The 16,943-nt window shown below is 43.8% G+C and overlaps 1 protein-coding gene across 3 annotated transcripts in view; it reads right to left on the bottom strand.

The window, feature by feature from the left end:
* Positions 1 to 16,943, bottom strand: part of cherp (calcium homeostasis endoplasmic reticulum protein) — an 84,430-nt gene that overhangs the window by 12,734 nt on the left and 54,753 nt on the right. For all 3 annotated transcript variants that reach the window (XM_070860064.1, XM_070860065.1, XM_070860067.1), the window contains exons 11-12: positions 8,088 to 8,329; positions 4,679 to 4,812 (exon numbers count right to left, since the gene is read on the bottom strand). In XM_070860064.1, the coding sequence (XP_070716165.1) occupies positions 4,679 to 4,812; positions 8,088 to 8,329 (376 nt within the window). The remainder of the gene's footprint in view (positions 1 to 4,678; positions 4,813 to 8,087; positions 8,330 to 16,943) is intronic.

Below are 16,943 nucleotides of genomic sequence, written 5' to 3'. Positions count from 1 at the left end.
AGTCATAAAAAGGGAAAATGAGATTCTAAGTATTATACAGAGAGGCACTGAATACAAAGCAATAAGGTGATGATTCTGTACAGACACTAACTGTACTATTGTGTGCAATTCTCGACACTCCATTATCGAAGACATGTTAGAGCCAATGGAGAAAATGCAACGTAGATTTAATAGAATGCAAAGATGACAGCATAAAGTCATGACGAGAGACTCGAAAACTAGGGCCGTGTGCGCTAGCGAAGAGAAGGATCTAGTAGAAGTGTTTAAAGTTTTCAACGGCTTATGCGGTAAATAGTGAAAGAGTATTTCAACTGGTAGTTAGAGTTATGTTATCAGAGTATGCAACATAGTGTCACAAGTGGTTATTGATGCAGAATCTAAACACTAATGAGACTTCATGGATGAATAAAGCCATACGGGAACAATTGAGGGTAAGGAAAAGAGATATACATCAAGTACATAGACAGCAGGGGAGTGCATGATGACGGAGAATACAAAGGGATTAGGAGAGGTCAAAAAATCAATTAGGAAGGCAAAGAGGAACTATGAAATTAAATTATCAAGAAACATAAAACAAAATCATAAAATATTTTACAGGCACATCAACAAAAAAAAAGGAAGGTTGGGATGGGAATTGAGCCATTAAGGGATAGACAGGACAATACCACTAATAATGATAGGAAGATGGTAGAAATATTAAATCATTATTTTGCTTTGGTATTTATCAGGGAGATAGAACAGGTGGACATCACATTGGATGATGAGATAAGTACATTTAAAATAAAGGGGATCTATTAAATAAACGATTCAAATCCCCGGTCCGGATGAATTGCATCCATGCATTTTAAATGAATCCAGAAGAGAAAAAGGTGTAGTGCCAGAGGACTGGCGGATAACTTAATAACTTAATATCATTATTTAAAAAGGGGGATTGAACATGTCCAGGGAATTATAGATCAGTCAGCTTAACATTGGTGGTAGGAAAAATAATGGAATCCCTACTAAAGGAGAGAATAGAAGAACATCTAGAAACGAAAAGTACACTAATGAATAGTCAGCATGGATTTCTAATTGGAAAATTGTCTTGACCAACCTTATTAAATTTTTTTTGAAGAGGTAACCGAGAGAGTAGACAATGGTAATGCAGTAGATGTATTTTATCTAGATTTTCAAAAGGACTTCGACAAGGTACCCCATAATAGACTTGATGAATAAGATCAGAGAATGTGGAGTCAGGGGACAAGTAGCGGAATGGATCGCTAGCTGGCTTCAGGACAGAAAGCAGAGAGCAGGGGTAAAGGGTAGCTATTCACAGGGGCAGAAGGTGGGTAGTGGTGTTCCACAAGGATCAGTGCTGGGACCACTGTTGTTCACAATTTACATTAATGATTCAGACTTTGGAATCAAAAACACAATTTCTAAATTGCGGATGATACTAAATTTGGTGGGGGGGTGGGGAGGGCAGTCAATTCTGAGGAGGACTGCAACAAATTACAGGAGGGCATTAATAAATTTGCAGAATGGGCAAATAATTGGCAAACATTGTTCAACACAGATAAATGCGAGGTAGTATTCAACCTCATGTTGAAGACATGTTGATGAGTGTTCAACACAGATAAATGCGAGGTAGTACATTTTGGTAGGAATAGAGAGGTCACTTATTACTTGGAGGGTGCGAGTCTAGGTGGGGTAGAGGAACAAAGGGATCTTGGAGTAAAAATATACCAATCACTAAAAGTTGCGACACAGGTTAGCAAGGCCATAAAAAAAAAACAAGCACTAAGGTTTATTTCTAGTGGTATAGAATTGAAAAGTAGGGAAGTTATGCAAAATCTGTATTGAACCTTGGTTAGACCACGTGCGTGCAGTTTTGGTCGCCATATTATAAAAAGGATATAGAGGCACTGGAGAGAGTGCAGAGAAGATTTACAAGGATGATACCAGAAATGTGAGGATATACATATCAGGAAAGAATGAACAGACTGAGTTTCTTTTCTCTTGAAAAAAGATGACTCAATAGAGGTCTTTAAAATTATGAAACGTTTGATAGAGTGGATAGAAAGTGAATGTTTCCATTTGTGGGGAAGAGCATCACTAGAGGCCATCAATACAAGATAATCACCAAGAAATCCAATAGAGAATTGAGAAGAAACTTCTTCACCCAAAGAGCGGTTTGAATGTGGAACTTGGTACCACAGGGAGTGATTGAAGCGAATAGTATCGATGCATTTAAGGGGAGGCTAGACAAGCATATGAGGGAAAAGGGAATAGAGGGTTATGCTGATAGATTTAGATGAGGAAAGACGGGAGGAGGCTCAAGTGGAGCATAAAGGCCGGCATGGACTGGTTGTGCCGAACGGCCTGTTTCTGTAACAGAAAAGACTAGGCAAGGGTAATGTAGTAGATGTAATATATTTGGATTTTCAAAAGGTTTTCAATAAGGTACTGCATAGTAGACTCATGACTAAGGTTAGGGGTCAAGTTGTAGAATGGATAACAAGCGCCTCCAAAACAGGGAGTAGGGGTTAACGGTATCTACTCAGACTGGCAAAAGGTGGGAAGTGATGTTACACAAGAATTGGTGGTGGGACCACAGTTGTTCCCCATTTACATCTACGATATGGACTCGGGAATCAGAAATATAATTTAAAAATTTGCGGATGACACCAAACTGGGAGGTATATTTTGCGACAAATTACAAGACGACATTAATAAACCTGCAGAATGGGTGTGTCATTGACAAATGAATTTCAACATAATTAAGTGTGAGCAGGTGCATTTTGGTAGAAAGAATAAGGAGGTCACATACTCCTTGAAAAGATAGAGGGCTCAATTTTGGTCGAGCTCGTTTTTTGGCGCACTTACTGGAATTGCGGCGCTTGTAGGTTCCCAGATGCGGCGAAATTTTTTTTTGGAACTTTAGCCGCTGACTGGCCCCTTCACTGCAGTCGTGCAGCGTGGCCAGTCGTTTTGCGCTGGAAAATGTGCCGGGACGTCTGCACATGCGCAATGGTGATTCGTGATGTCCGCGCATGCGCAGTAGCGCTGCGAGTCTGCAACAACAGTTCCAATTGATGTAGGTCTCTCTGTCAGTTTGAGAACGTGTGATGTTCTTCCTTCCTGTGTTGCTGAGCTCCTTTCAGTAAAATTCTCTGCATTTATTCTGCCTCCTTTATTGGACTAGGGGCGGGCAGGAGAACTGATAAGAAATCATCGGCAAGCAGGAGCACTATCAGTTCTCCTGCCCGCCCCTAGCCCAGGCCGAGCGGCCTCCCAGTGCATTGTCCAGCTCCTATCCCAGGCCGAGTGGTCTCCCAGTGCGTTGTCCAGCCCCTAGCCCAGGCCGAGTGGTCTCCCGCACCGGCCCGCTGCCTCCCCGGGCCCAGTGCAGAAAGGTGAATTGCAGTTTGAAGACGAAGGTAGGACTTCAATTTTTTATTTCTTATAGAATTGTTAGTAGTTTTTGTTCACAAATGTTGCTAAGGGTAAGGCTTGGTTGATTTAGGTGCAGGTCCTCTCCGCTTCCCGCCCCTATCTCAGGCTGAATGGCATCTGATATATCTACCTGCGCTGATTTCTTTAACTCTCCGCAAGGGTTTTCTGAAGTGGTCACATACGCTGGCCTAAGTAGAAATGGAGTGACTATTAGCTGGCCAAAGTTACCTAAATGGGCATAACTGGCATAGGTGGCTGGTAACGCCCCCTTTTGAGAAAAAAAAACTAACCTAAAAAAAATTTAACTAAGTGAGTTACGCTGGTGCAAGTTGATTGGGGAAACTGGGGATTTTTAAGTTACGCCAGAAAAAGCAGGTTACTCCAAAAAAAAAACGGAGCAACTCCTGGCCAAAATTGAGCCCAGTCTAAATGAGGTAGAGGTGCAAAGGGATCTAGGGGTACAGATACACAAATCACTAAAAGTAGCGACACAGGTTAATAAGGCCATAAAAAAGCAAACAAAGCACAGGGAATCATTTCTAGAGGAATAGAATTGAAAAGCAGAGAAGTTATGTTAAAAGTTATATAGAACCATGATTAGACCACACTTAAGAGTACTGTGCAGAGTTCTGGTCTCCATATTTATAAAATGGATATGGTAATAACTGGAAAAGTTGGAAAGAAAGATTTACTAGGATGATACCAGGAAAGACATTCATTTCTATACAACTGAAAAGACTGAGGGGTGAACTGATACAGGTCAGTTTATGAAAGATTATGAAAGGGATCGATAGGGTAGATGTAAACAAAATGTTTCCACTTGTGAGGGAGTCCAAAACTAGGGGCCATAAATAGGAGATAATCATTAATAAATCTAATAGCGAGTAGGAGCAATTTCTTTACCCAGAGAGTAGCTAGAATGTGGAACTCGTTACCACAAGGGGTAGTTGAGGCAAATAACTTAGATGCATTTAAGCAGAAGCCAGATAAGTGCATGAGGGAGGCAGAAATAGAAGGTTATGCTGAAAAGGTTAGATGAAGAGAGGTGGGAGGATGCTCGTGTGGAGCATAAACACTGGAGCAGTTGGGCAAAATAGCCCGTTTCTGGGCTATAACATTTTATGCAATCGCACAGTTCCTTTCATCGACCCGAGTGCCTGATTACGGATAGTTGACAGTAAACATTTCTCACCAGACGCAATAGAAGGCAAATGACAATAGGTAGATTTTGCAAGGCTCCTACCTGTTTCTTGGCCTGTCGTGAGATGGCGGGCTGTAAAATGCCTCGACCGCAGCAAGCAGCCTCTCATTAGGTGGCATTGGAGGCGGGAGACGCATATCTTTAGGCTCCAGGGCCTTGTAGTCATAGTCTTCCAGCTGTTTCAAAATAAGGACAAGTAATCCACAATCCAAAGTTATTGCATGTTTGCAGTTGGTGTTTAGCAGGTTGCTTCTTAGCTTTATATGTACAATCATTTGTTTTAAATGGAGGAGGAAAAAAAACTGACAATGAATCTTGCTACCAAAGCTTAAATGAGGCTAGTTAAAAAAACATTTTAATAAAATAACCTGAAGACCTGGAATTATGAGTGGTTGGACTATAATAAGTGCACACTTTACACTCTGGGCTCTGATGACATCAAAAGCCATTGACAGTTGAGTGTGGTTTGTAGATATCACCTGAACCCTGAGATTAAACTACATTTCAGTGCACATTAGTATCTGTAACCTCATCACTTGCACCACAGTCCGACTGATCTGTGCCAGAAGGGTGTGGGCGAGTCCCGAGAATTGAGCACATAATCCAGGCTGACACTTCAGTGCAACTGTTGAGGGAGAGTGCACTGTCGGAGGTGCCATCTTTTGATGAACCGTTAAACCGAGGCCCCATTTGTCCTCTCAGATGGATGTAAAAGATCCCGTGGCACTATTTGTAGAAGAGCTGGGAGTTCTCCTGGTATCCTGCCAATATGTGTCCCTCAAACAATATCACTTAAAAACCTACCTGGCCATTTATTTCATTGCTGTTTGTGGGACCTTGCTGTGCATTAATTGGCTGCCGCGTCTCCTACATTACAACAGTGACTACGCTTCAAAAGTACGTCATTGGTTGCAAAGCGCTTCAGTCGTGAAAGATGCTATATAAATGCAAGTTCTGTTTTTCTTTAAAATGACAGCTAATAACAGTGACTGGAGACTAAAGAACCTCTGTGCCATCATTACTCCAGAAAATAGTCATTTGCCTGACAGCAGGATATAAAGGAACTGTTTTGCAGGTCCAAGGCAGGACTAAGGGCCCCAAGTTTCCACACGCAGCGAAAAAGGCGCACCTCAGAGCTGGGCGCCTGTTTTTCGCGCCGGAAAAAAAGTGCGGTATTGTCGAGCTCCTTGGAGCTCGATGTCTGCTTGGCGTGGCGCACAGGGGGCGGAGCCTACCACTCGCGGCGATTTTGTAAGTAGGAGGGGGCGGGTACAATTGAAATGAGGCTTCTTGGTGCCGGCAACCCTGCGCGTGCGCGTTGGAGCGTTCGCGCACGCGCAGTCTGAATTAAAAATTGGCACTCGGCCATTTTTAAAAGTACTGCAGAAAAAGTGAAGATTTGTTTCTTGGACCCCTGCAAAGGCTTGTATTTAAATTTTCTTGATATTTCTGTGTGTGAGGGAGTGCTTTTAGCAGCACTGCTGAATAAATCATCTGCTGAAATCAGTGAGTTCAGCTTTTCACTGCTAAACTTGCAGAACCGGTGCCTGCAAATTAAGGACTGTGTGTTTGGAGAAATAAAAGTGCCAATTCAACTTTGCAATGGATCAACTTCCACCAAGAACAAAGAATTTCTTGCATGAGGAAGCAAACCATTGCATAATATGTGGTGCACCCATTCTGCAAATTTAAATATAAAGATGTCGATGTGGCTGCCTCTCCCTGTCCAAATGGCCTCTGTCAGTCCCCCTCACAGCTCGAAGGCTGCTGCTGTTCTTTCTTCGGCTCCCGGCCAGCCACTGACGCCGCTGCAATCCCATGACCGAATGGCCTCATGTCTGCTCCTGATTCTTCGGCTCCCGGCCAGCCACTGATGCCGCTGCAATCCCATGGCCGAATGGCCTCAAGTCCGTCCGGGTGCTGCATCTTCGCGGGGAATGAAGGCCTGCCTCAAGCGCTGCAGCTCAGCTCGAAGGCTGCTTGCTGCCTGCCGCTGCCATCGAGACACTGACGCCACACCCCTGCCTCAAGCACTGCAGCTCAGCTCGAAGGCTGCTTGCTGCCGCTGCTGTCGAGACACTGACGCCACACCGCTGCCTGAAAGGCCTGCCTGAATCACTTTCTCACAGGTAGGAACATGGTTTATTTAATCTTTTCTTTGCTTATAAATTTTTATTCAGGTTGGATTTATTTGTATAATATTTGTATAAGTATAACTAAGGATTGATTGTAGAATTTAATGACTTCCCTTCCCCCCCCCACCCTCCACCTCGTTCTGGACGCCTAATTTGTAACCTGCGCCTGATTTTTTAAAGTGTAGACAAGGTTTTTTCAAGCGTACAAAAATCTTCACTTACTCCATTCTAAGTTAGTTTGGAGTACGTTTTCACTGTGGAAACTTTGAAATCAGGCGTCAGTGGCCGGACACGCCCCCTTTTGAAAAAAAAATTCTGTTCCAAAGTGAAACTGTTCTACCTGACTAGAACTGCAGAAAACTAAATGCGGAGAATTCCGATTTCTAAGATACTCCGTTCTACACCAGTTGCTCCTAAAAATCAGGAGCAAATCATGTGGAAACTTGGGGCCAAGGAAACTAATAGTTTGTGTAATAAAAGTAATCAGTTTCTCTAGAAATCCTTCGATAACAGAACCCTTCGATTTGTCTACACTGTTGTCTCTGGAGTTCCCCAAAGATCTATCCTTAGCGCTCTCCTTTCTCTCATCCACACGCTGCCCCTCAGCAACAACATCCAAAGATATGACATTAAGTTCCACATGTACGCCAATGGCATCAAGATCTACCTCACTACACCTCTCTCGACTCCTCCACTGCCTGTGTTGTCAGGCTGTTTGTCCGATATCCAGTCCTGGATGAATAACAATTTTCTGCAATTAAACATTGGAAAGGCCGAAGCCATTGTCTTCAGCTCTCACCACAAACTCTGTTCCCTCGCTGCTGATTGAGTCCCCCTCCCAAGCCACTGTTCCAGACTGAATCAGTCTGTTCGCAAGTTTGGCGTCCTATTTGATTCGGAGCTGAGCTTCTGACCCTATATCATTGACATCACCAAGACTGCCTACTTCCACCTCTGAAATATCGGTCACTCCATATGTCTCAGCTTAACTTGCTGAAACCCTCATCCATGCTTTGTTACCTACAGACTCAAATATTCCAACACTCTCCTAGTCGATCTTCCATTTTCTACCCTTCATAAACTTGAGCTCATCCAAAACTCTGCTGCCCATATCCTATTCCATACCAAATCAACCCCGTGCTTGCTGACTCTACATTGGTTCTCAGTCCATCAACACCTCAAATTTAAAATTCTCATCCTCATGTTTAAGTGAGTTACTGTGAAGCACCTTTGGACATTTTCCCACGTTAAAAGGTGCTATATAAATGCAGTTGTTATTGTTAAGGCTAAAGATTGACCAGTGATTGGCTGCTTACCTTCACCAGTGGTGCCATTAATCCTGCCGGGAGATCAAAATACGGCACGTTGGGCACCAGGCTAGGGTCATCCGGGCTGATCTGCGGCGGAGGGGGACCTTGCCGTCGGATATGTGGAGGCTGTCCATTAAAACCTGGGGGTGGGCCGCCAAAATCTGGGTGCTGGGGTCCGCCCCATGGAGGAGGTTCTCCCATTCCTGGTGGAGGCAATCGATGTGGAGGATGGTGAGGGGGGCCCATATCTGGAACATATACATCATAGAAGGTATTTCAGTCAAAGCTTGGCCCCCCACCGTTTTATTACATTAATTACTGTATCAGCCTTGTCCATAACAACACAAGTACTACCTGACCTAGAGATGACGTCAAAGCACCATGAAGTTTAAGTAGTCTTTTGCTGGAGGATCAATAAATTTTAGGTTATAAAGGAACGCCAACATTTTCTGATGTTGATTTTGGATCGAAGTACAGGTTGAAATCATGAAGAATCTAGTTGTCAGATACAAAATATATGACAGAGATTTCCACAAGAAAGTTCTGCAACCATTAGTCGGTCACAATTTTGAAACAAAAAAGACAAACCAGGTTTGTGGATTATATATGCAGTTCACAAGACAATTATGAATGAAGAGGCCATTCTTGTTAAGTTTTAAGTTTATTTCTGCTGGGTTAGTTCTTAGCCTATTAAATAGAGGCATGGCAGGGCAGCTCAGTCCCGTGGAGTGCACACCCCATTATTACCTGAGCCACGAGCAAATTGGCATAGGGTCAATAGAATCAGGGAGATGAATGCGTGGCTCAGAGGTTGGTGTGGGAGAAGTGGGTTTCGATTCATGGGGACGGACTATACCTGAACTATGCTGGGACCAGAGTTCTAGCGAATCGCATAACTAGGGAGGTAGACAGGGCTTTAAACTAAATAAGGGGGGTAGGTGGGGGGGGGGGAAACAGCGGTCGCAGCGGAAAAAAATCTAGAATGCTAAAGAGAAAAGAAAATGAAGCAATGCAGGAAAGTGATTGTGGTAAGGATAACCAGATTATGTCAGGAAGGGACAGAGCAAACAAACAAAAGAGTGCACTAACAAATAGGGTCCAGGTAAGAAAAAATAGCGATAAGACAAATAGGGCTATAGTACAAAATAATGTTAAGATGTCTAATAATGTTAAAAAAACAAATCTAAAAGCACTGTATCTGAATGCACGAAGCATCTGTAATAAGGTAGATGAATTAACAGCGCAAATAGATGTAAACGGATACGATATAGTTGCAATTACGGAGACATGGTTGCAGGGAGACCAGGGTTGAGAACTGAATATCCAAGGATATTCGATATTTAGGAAGGACAGGCAAAAAGAAAAGGGGGTTGTGTGGCATTGTTAGTAAAGGATGAAATCAGAGCAATAGTGAGAAAGGATATTGGCTCAGAAAATCAAGATGTAGAATCAGTCTGGGTGGAGCTAAGGAGCACTAAGGGGCAGAAAACATTGGTGGGAGTTGTCTATAGGCCTCCAAACAGTAGTGGTAGTGTAGGGGACGGCATCAAACAGGAAATTAAAGATGCATGTAACAAGGGTACTACAGTAATCATAGGTGACTTTAATCTACATATAGACTGTCCAAACCAAATTAGTAATAATACTGTGGAAGATGAATTCCTGGAGTGTGTACAAGATGGATTTTTAGACCAGTATGTTGAGGAGCCTAGCAGGGAAGAGGCTATCCTGGACTGGGTATTGTGTAATGAGAAGGGGTTAATTAACAGTCTTGTTGTGCGGGATCCTTTAGGGAAGAGTGACTATAACATGATTGAATTCTTTATTAAGATGGAAAGTGAAGTAGTCTAATCTGAAACTAGGGTTCTAAATCTAAACAAAGGAAACTACGAGGTATGAGGAATGAGGAATGAATTGGCTATGATAGATTGGGAAGATTCATTAAAAGGCACGATAGGCAATGGCTAATATTTAAGGAACGAATGCAAGAATTGCAACAGTTATACGTTTCTTTCTGGCGTAAAAACACAAAAGGATAAGTGGCCCAACCATGGCTAACAAAAGAAATTAAGGATAGCATTAGATCCAAAGAGGAGTTATACAAAGTTGACAGAAAAAGTAGCAAGCCTGAGGATTGGGAACAGTTTAGAATTTAGCAGAAAAGGACCAAGAGATTGATTAAGAAAGGAACAAGAGTGTACGAGAGTAAACTTGCAAGGAACATAAAAACCGACTGCAAAAGTTTCTACAAGCACGTAAAAAGAAAAAGATTAGTGAAGACAAATGTAGGTCCTTTACAGACAGAAACAGGAGAATTTATAATGGGGAACAAGGAAATGGCAGAACAATTAAATAATACTTTGGTTCTGTCTTCATGGAAGAGGACACAAAACATCCCAGAAATACTAGGGAACCAAGGATCTAGTGAGCAATAGGAATTAAAGGAAATGATTAGTAGTAAGAAAATAGTGCTGGAGAAACTAATGGGACTGAAGGCCGATAAATCCCCAGGGCCCGATGATCTGCATCCCAGAGTATTAAAAGAGGTAGCCATGGAAATAGTGGATCATCTTCCAAAATTCTATAGATTATGGAACAGTTCCTGCAGATTGGAGAGTGGCAAATGTAACCCCACGATTTAAAAAAGGAGGGAGAGAAAAAACAAGGAACAACAGTCCAGTTAGCCTAACATCAGTAGTAGGGAAAATGCTAGAGTCTATTATAAAGGATGTGATAACGGGACACTTAGATAATATCAACGGGATTAAACAAAGTCAACATGGATTTATGAAAGGAAAATTGTGTTCGACAAACCTACTGGAGTTTTTTGAGGATGTAACATAGAATAGATAAGGGAGAACCAGTGAATTTAGTGTATTTGGATTTTCAGCAGACCTTTGATATAGTCCCACATAAGAGGTTAGTGTGCAAAATTAAAGCACATAGGATTGGGGGTAATGTACTGGCATGGATTGAAAATTGGTTAACTGACAGAAAACAGAGAATAGGAATAAACAGGTCTTTTTCAGGGTGACGGGCAGTGACTAGTGGGGTACCACAGGGTGGATGAACTCTGGAGCATCCAAGATGCTGAGAATGATGTGAATAGCACGTTTAGTGAGTTGGTCTCACCGCAGGTGAAGGGTACACAGCCAGATAGGGAATGGATGACCAACAGGAAGAGCAGTGCAAGGAAGGTAGTGCAGGGGTCCCCTGCGGTCATCCCCCTGCAAACAGATACACCACTTGGGGTACTGTTGAGGGAGATGACTCATCAGGGGAGGGCAGCAGCAGCCAAGTTCATGGCACCATGGGTGGCTCTGCTGCACAGGAGGGCAGGAAAAAGAGTGGGGAAAGCTATAGTGATAGGGGATTCAATTGTAAGGGGAATAGATAGGCGTTTCTGCGGCCGCAACCGAGACTCCAGGATGGTATGTTGCCTCCCTGGTGCAAGGGTCAAGGATGTCTCGGAGCAGGTGCAGGGCATTCTGAAAAGGGAGGGCGAACAGCCAGTTGTCGTGGTGCATTTAGGTAAAAAACGGGATGAGGTCCTACAAGACGAATTTAGGGAATTAGGAGCTAAATTTAAAAAAGTAGAACCTCAAAAGTAGTAATCTCAGGATTGCTACAGTGCCACGTGCTAGTCAGAGTAGGAATTGCAGGATAGCTCAGATGAATATGTGGTGCACAAAGGAGGGATTCAAATTCCTGGGACATTAGAACCGGTTCTGGTGGAGGTGGGACCAGTACAAACCGGACGGTCAGTACCTGGGCAGGACCGGAACCAATGTCCTAGGCGGAGTGTTTGCTAGTGCTAAAACTAATATGGCAGGAGGATGGGAACCTATGCAAGGAGATAGAGGGAAGTAGAATGGGGGCAGAAGCAAAAGATAGAAAGAAGAAAAGTAAAAGTGGAGGGCAAAGAAACCTAAGGCAAAAAGCAAAAAGGGCCACATTACACCAAAATTCTAAAAGGGCAAAGTGTGTTAGAAAAACAAGCCTGAAGGCTTTGTGCCTCAATGCGAGGAGTATTCGGAATAAGGTGGACGAATTAACTGCGCAGGCAGCTATTAACGAATATGATATAATTGGGATGAGTTAACGGGTATGATGTAATTGGCACCACGGAGACATGGCTCCAGGATGACCAAGGCTGGGAACTCAACATCCAGGGGTATTCAACATTTAGGAAGGATAGACAGAAAGGAAAAGGAGGCGGGTTAAAGAGGAAATTAATGCAATAGTAAGAAAGGATATTAGCTTGGATGATGTGGAATCTGTATGGGTGGAGCTACGGAATACCAAGAGAACATAAGAACATAAAAACATAAGAATTAGGAACAGGTGTAGGCCATCTAGCCCCTCGAGCCTGCTCCGCCATTCAATAAGATCATGGCTGATCTGGCCGTGGACTCAGCTCCACGTACCCGCCCTCTCCCTGTAACCCTTAATTCCCTTATTGGTTAAAAATCTATCTATCTGTGACTTGAATACATTCAATGAGCTAGCCTCAACTGCTTCCTTGGGAAGAGGCAGAAAACGCTAGTGGGACTTGTGTACAGACCACCAAACAGTAGTAGTAAGGTTGGGGACAGCATCAAACAAGAAATTAGGGATGCATGCAATAAAAGTACAGCAGTTATCATGGACGACTTTAATCTACATATTGATTGGGCTAACCAAACTGGTAGCAATGCAGTGGAGGAGGATTTCCTGGAGTGTATTAGGGATGGTTTTCTAGACCAATATGTCGAGGAACCAACTAGGGAGCTGATCATCCTAGACTGGGTGATGTGTAATGAGAAAGGACTAATTAGCAATCTTGTTGTGAGAGACCCCTTGGGGAAGAGTGACCATAACATGGTAGAATTCTTTATTAAGATGGAGAGTGACACAGTTAATTCAGAAACTAGGGTCCTGAACTTAAGGAAAGGTAATTTCGATGGTTTGAGGCGTGAATTGGCTAGAATAGACTGGCAAATGATACTTAAAGGGCTGACGGTGGATAGGCAATGGCAAACATTTAAAGATCACATGGATAAACTTCAGCAATTGTACATCCCTGTCTGGAGTAAAAATAAAACGGGGAAGATGGCTGAACCGTGGCTAACAAGGGAAATTAAGGATAGTGTTAAATCCAAGAAAGAGGCATATAAATTGGCCAGAAAAAGCAACAAACCTGAGGACTGGGAGAAATTTAGAATTCAGCAGAGGAGGACAAAGGGTTTAATTAAGAGGGGGAAAATAGAGTACGAGAAGAAGCTTGCCGGGAACATAAAAACTTCGATAGATATGTGAAGAGAAAAAGATTAGTGAAGACAAACGTAGGTCCCTTACAATCGGATTCAGGTGAATTTATAATGGGGAACAAAGAAATGGCAGACCAATTGAACAAATACTTTGGTTCGGTCTTCACGAAGGAAGACACAAATAACCTTCGGAAGTACTAGGGGACCGAGGGTCTAGTGAGAAGGAGGAACTGAAGGATATCCTTATTAGGCGGGAAATTGTGTTAGGGAAATTGATGGGATTGAAGGCCGATAAATCCCCGGGGCCTGATAGTCTGCATCCCAGAGCACTTAAGGAAGTGGCCCTAGAAATAGTGGATGCATTGGTGATCATTTTCCAACAGTCTATCAACTCTGGATCAGTTCCCATGGACTGGAGGGTAGCTAATGTAACACCACTTTTTAAAAAGGGAGGGAGAGAGAAAGTGGGTAATTATAGACCAGTTAGCCTGACATCAGTAATGGGGAAAATGTTGGAATCAATTATTAAGGATGAAATAGCAGCGCATTTGGGAAAGCAGTGACAGGATCGATTCAAGTCAGCATGGATTTATGAAGGGGAATTCATGCTTGACAAATCTTCTGGAATTTTTTGAGGATGTAACTAGTAGAGTGGACAAGGGAGAACCAGTGGATGTGGTGTATTTGGACTTTTGACAGGCTTTTGACAAGGTCCCACACAAGAGATTGGTGTGCAAAATCAAAGCACATGGTATTGGGGGTAATATACTGATGTGGATAGAGAACTGGTTGGCAGACAGGAAGCAGAGAGTCGGGATAAACGGGTCCTTTTCAGAATGGCAGGCAGTGACTAGTGGAGTGCTGCAGGGCTCAGTGGTGGGACCCCAGCTCTTCACAATGTACATCAATGATTTGGATGAAGCAATTGAGTATAATATCTCCAAGTTTGCTGATGACACTAAACTGGGTGGCGGTGTGAGCTGTGAGGAGGATGCCAAGAGGCTGCAGGGTGACTTGGACAGGTTAAGTGAGTGGGCAAATGCATGGCAGATGCAGTATAATGTGGATAAATGTGAGGTTATCCACTTTGGGGGCAAAAACGCAAGGACAGATTATCTGAATGGCGGCAGATTAGGAAAAGGGGAGGTGCAACGAGACCTGGGTGTCATGGTTCATCAGTCACTGAAAGTTGGCATACAGGTACAGCAGGCGGTGAAGGCGGCAAATGGTATGTTGGCCTTCATAGCTAGGGGATTTGAGTATAGGAGCAGGGAGGTCTTACTGGAATTGTACAGGGCCTTGGTGAGGCCTCACCTGGAATATTGTGTTCAGTTTTGGTCTCCTAATCTGAGGAAGGACGTTCTTGCTATTAAGGGAGTGTAGCGAAGGTTCACCAGACTGATTCCCAGGATGGCAGGACTGACATATGAGGAGGTACTGGATCAACTGGACCTTTATACATTGGAGTTTAGAAGGATGAGAGGGGATCTCATAGAAACATATAAGATTCTGACGGGACGGGACAGGTTAGATGTGGGTTGAATGTTCCCGATGTTGGGGGAAGTCCAGAACCAGGGGACACAGTCTTAGGATAAGGGGCAGGACATTTAGGACTGAGATGAGGAGAAACTTCTTCACTCAGAGAGTCGTTAACCTGTGGAATTCCCTGCCGCAGAGAGTTGTTGATGCCAGTTCATTGGATATATTCAAGAGGGAGTTAGATATGGCCCTTACGGCTAAGGGGATCAAGGGGTATGGAGAGAAAGCAGGAAAAGGATACTGAGGGAATGATCAGCCATGATCTTATTGAATGGTGGTGCAGGCTCGAAGGGCCGAATGGCCTACTCCTGCACCTATTTTCTATGTTTCTATGGATCAGTGCTTGGGCCCCAGCTATTCACAATATATGTAAATGATTTGGATGAGGGAACCAAATGTAATATTTCCAAGTTTGCTGACAACACAAAGCTAGGTGGGATTGTGAATTGTGAGGAGGATGCAAATACGCTGCAAGGTGATTTAGATAGGTTTGTGAGTGGGCAAACACATGGCAGATGCAGTATAACGTGGATAAATGTGAAGTTATCCACTTTGGTAGGAAAAACAAAGACAAAGTATTATTTAAATGGTGATGGCTTGGGAAATGTCGATGTACAAAAGGGACCTGGGTGTCCTTGTACACCAGTCATTGAAAGCAAACATGCAGGTACAGCAAGCAGTTAGGAAGGCAAATGGTATGTTGGCCTTCATTGCAAGAGGATTTGAGTACAGGAGCAAGGATCTCTTACTGCAGTTATACAGGGCCTTGGTGAGACCACATCTGGAGTAGTGTGCGCAGTTTTGGTCTCCTTACCTAAGAAAGGATATACTTGCCATAGAGGGAGTGCAGCGAAGGTTCACCAGACTGATTCCTGGGATGGCAGGACTGTCGTATGAGGAGAGATTGACCTGTATTCATTGGAGTTTAGAAGAATACGTGGGGATCTCATTGAAACATATAAAATTCTGACGGGGTTGGACAGACTGGTTGCGGGTAGGATGTTTCCCCTGGCTGGGAAGTCTAGAACAAGGGGTCAGTCTCAGGATATGGGGTAGCAAATTTAGAACAGAGATGAGGAGAAATTTTTTCACTCAGAGGGTGGTGAACCTGTGGAATTCTCTACCACAGAAGGCTGTGGTGGCCAAGTCACTGAATATATTTAAGAGGGAGATAGATAGATTTATAGACACAAAAGGCATCAAGGGATATGGAGAAAAAGCGGGAATATGATGTTGAGATAGAGGATCAGCCATGGTCATACTGAATGGCGTTGCAGGCTCGAAGGGCCTACTACAGCTCCTATTTTCTATATTTCTATGTTTCTATGTGGGAAGTCCTCGATGCTTCACGTAGCCTGGCTGACCACATATGGAGGAAGTGTTATCAGCTACAGTAACTCGAGCTCCGTGTTTTGGAGCTTGAGTGGCGGCTGGAGTCACTGCCGTGCATCCGCGAGACTGAGAATTTTGTAGATAGCACGTGTCTAGAGGTGGTCACCCTGCAGCTTAAAATTGTGCAGGCAGAGAGGAAATGGGTGATTACCAGACAGAAGAGGACTAGGCAGGTAGTGCAGGAGTCCCCCATGCTCTCCAATCAGCATTCTGTTGAGAGTACTGGTGATGGCGATGGCAGCCAGAGCCAAGTCCACGGCATCTCCAGTGGCTCAGCTGCACGGGGGAGGGGAGGAAGAAGAATGGAAAGGCAATAGTGGTAGGGGATTTGATAGACAGGGGAGCAAACAGGCGTTTCTGCGGCCGCAGACATGACTCAAAGATAGCATGTTGCCTCCCTGGTACCAGGGTCAAGGATATCACCAAGCAGCTGCAAGACATTCTGGGGGGAGAGGGTGAACAGCCAGAGGTCGTGGTCCATATCGGTACCAATGACATAGGTAGAAAGAGAGATGAGGTCCTGCAGGCAGAGTTTAGGGAGCTAGGAGAGAGATTAAAAAGCAGGACCTCAAAAGTAGTAATCTCCGGGTTACTGCTGGTGCCAGGTGCTAGTGAGTACAGAAATAGGAGGATAGAGAAGATGAATGCGTGACTGGAGAGATGGTGCAGCAGGCAGGAGGGC

This window comes from Pristiophorus japonicus, chromosome 18 (genome assembly GCF_044704955.1).
Source record: "Pristiophorus japonicus isolate sPriJap1 chromosome 18, sPriJap1.hap1, whole genome shotgun sequence".
Classification (NCBI taxonomy): domain Eukaryota; kingdom Metazoa; phylum Chordata; class Chondrichthyes; family Pristiophoridae; genus Pristiophorus; species Pristiophorus japonicus.
The sequence above is the reverse complement of the archived record's forward strand: the minus strand, read 5'-3'. Positions and strand labels throughout refer to the sequence as shown.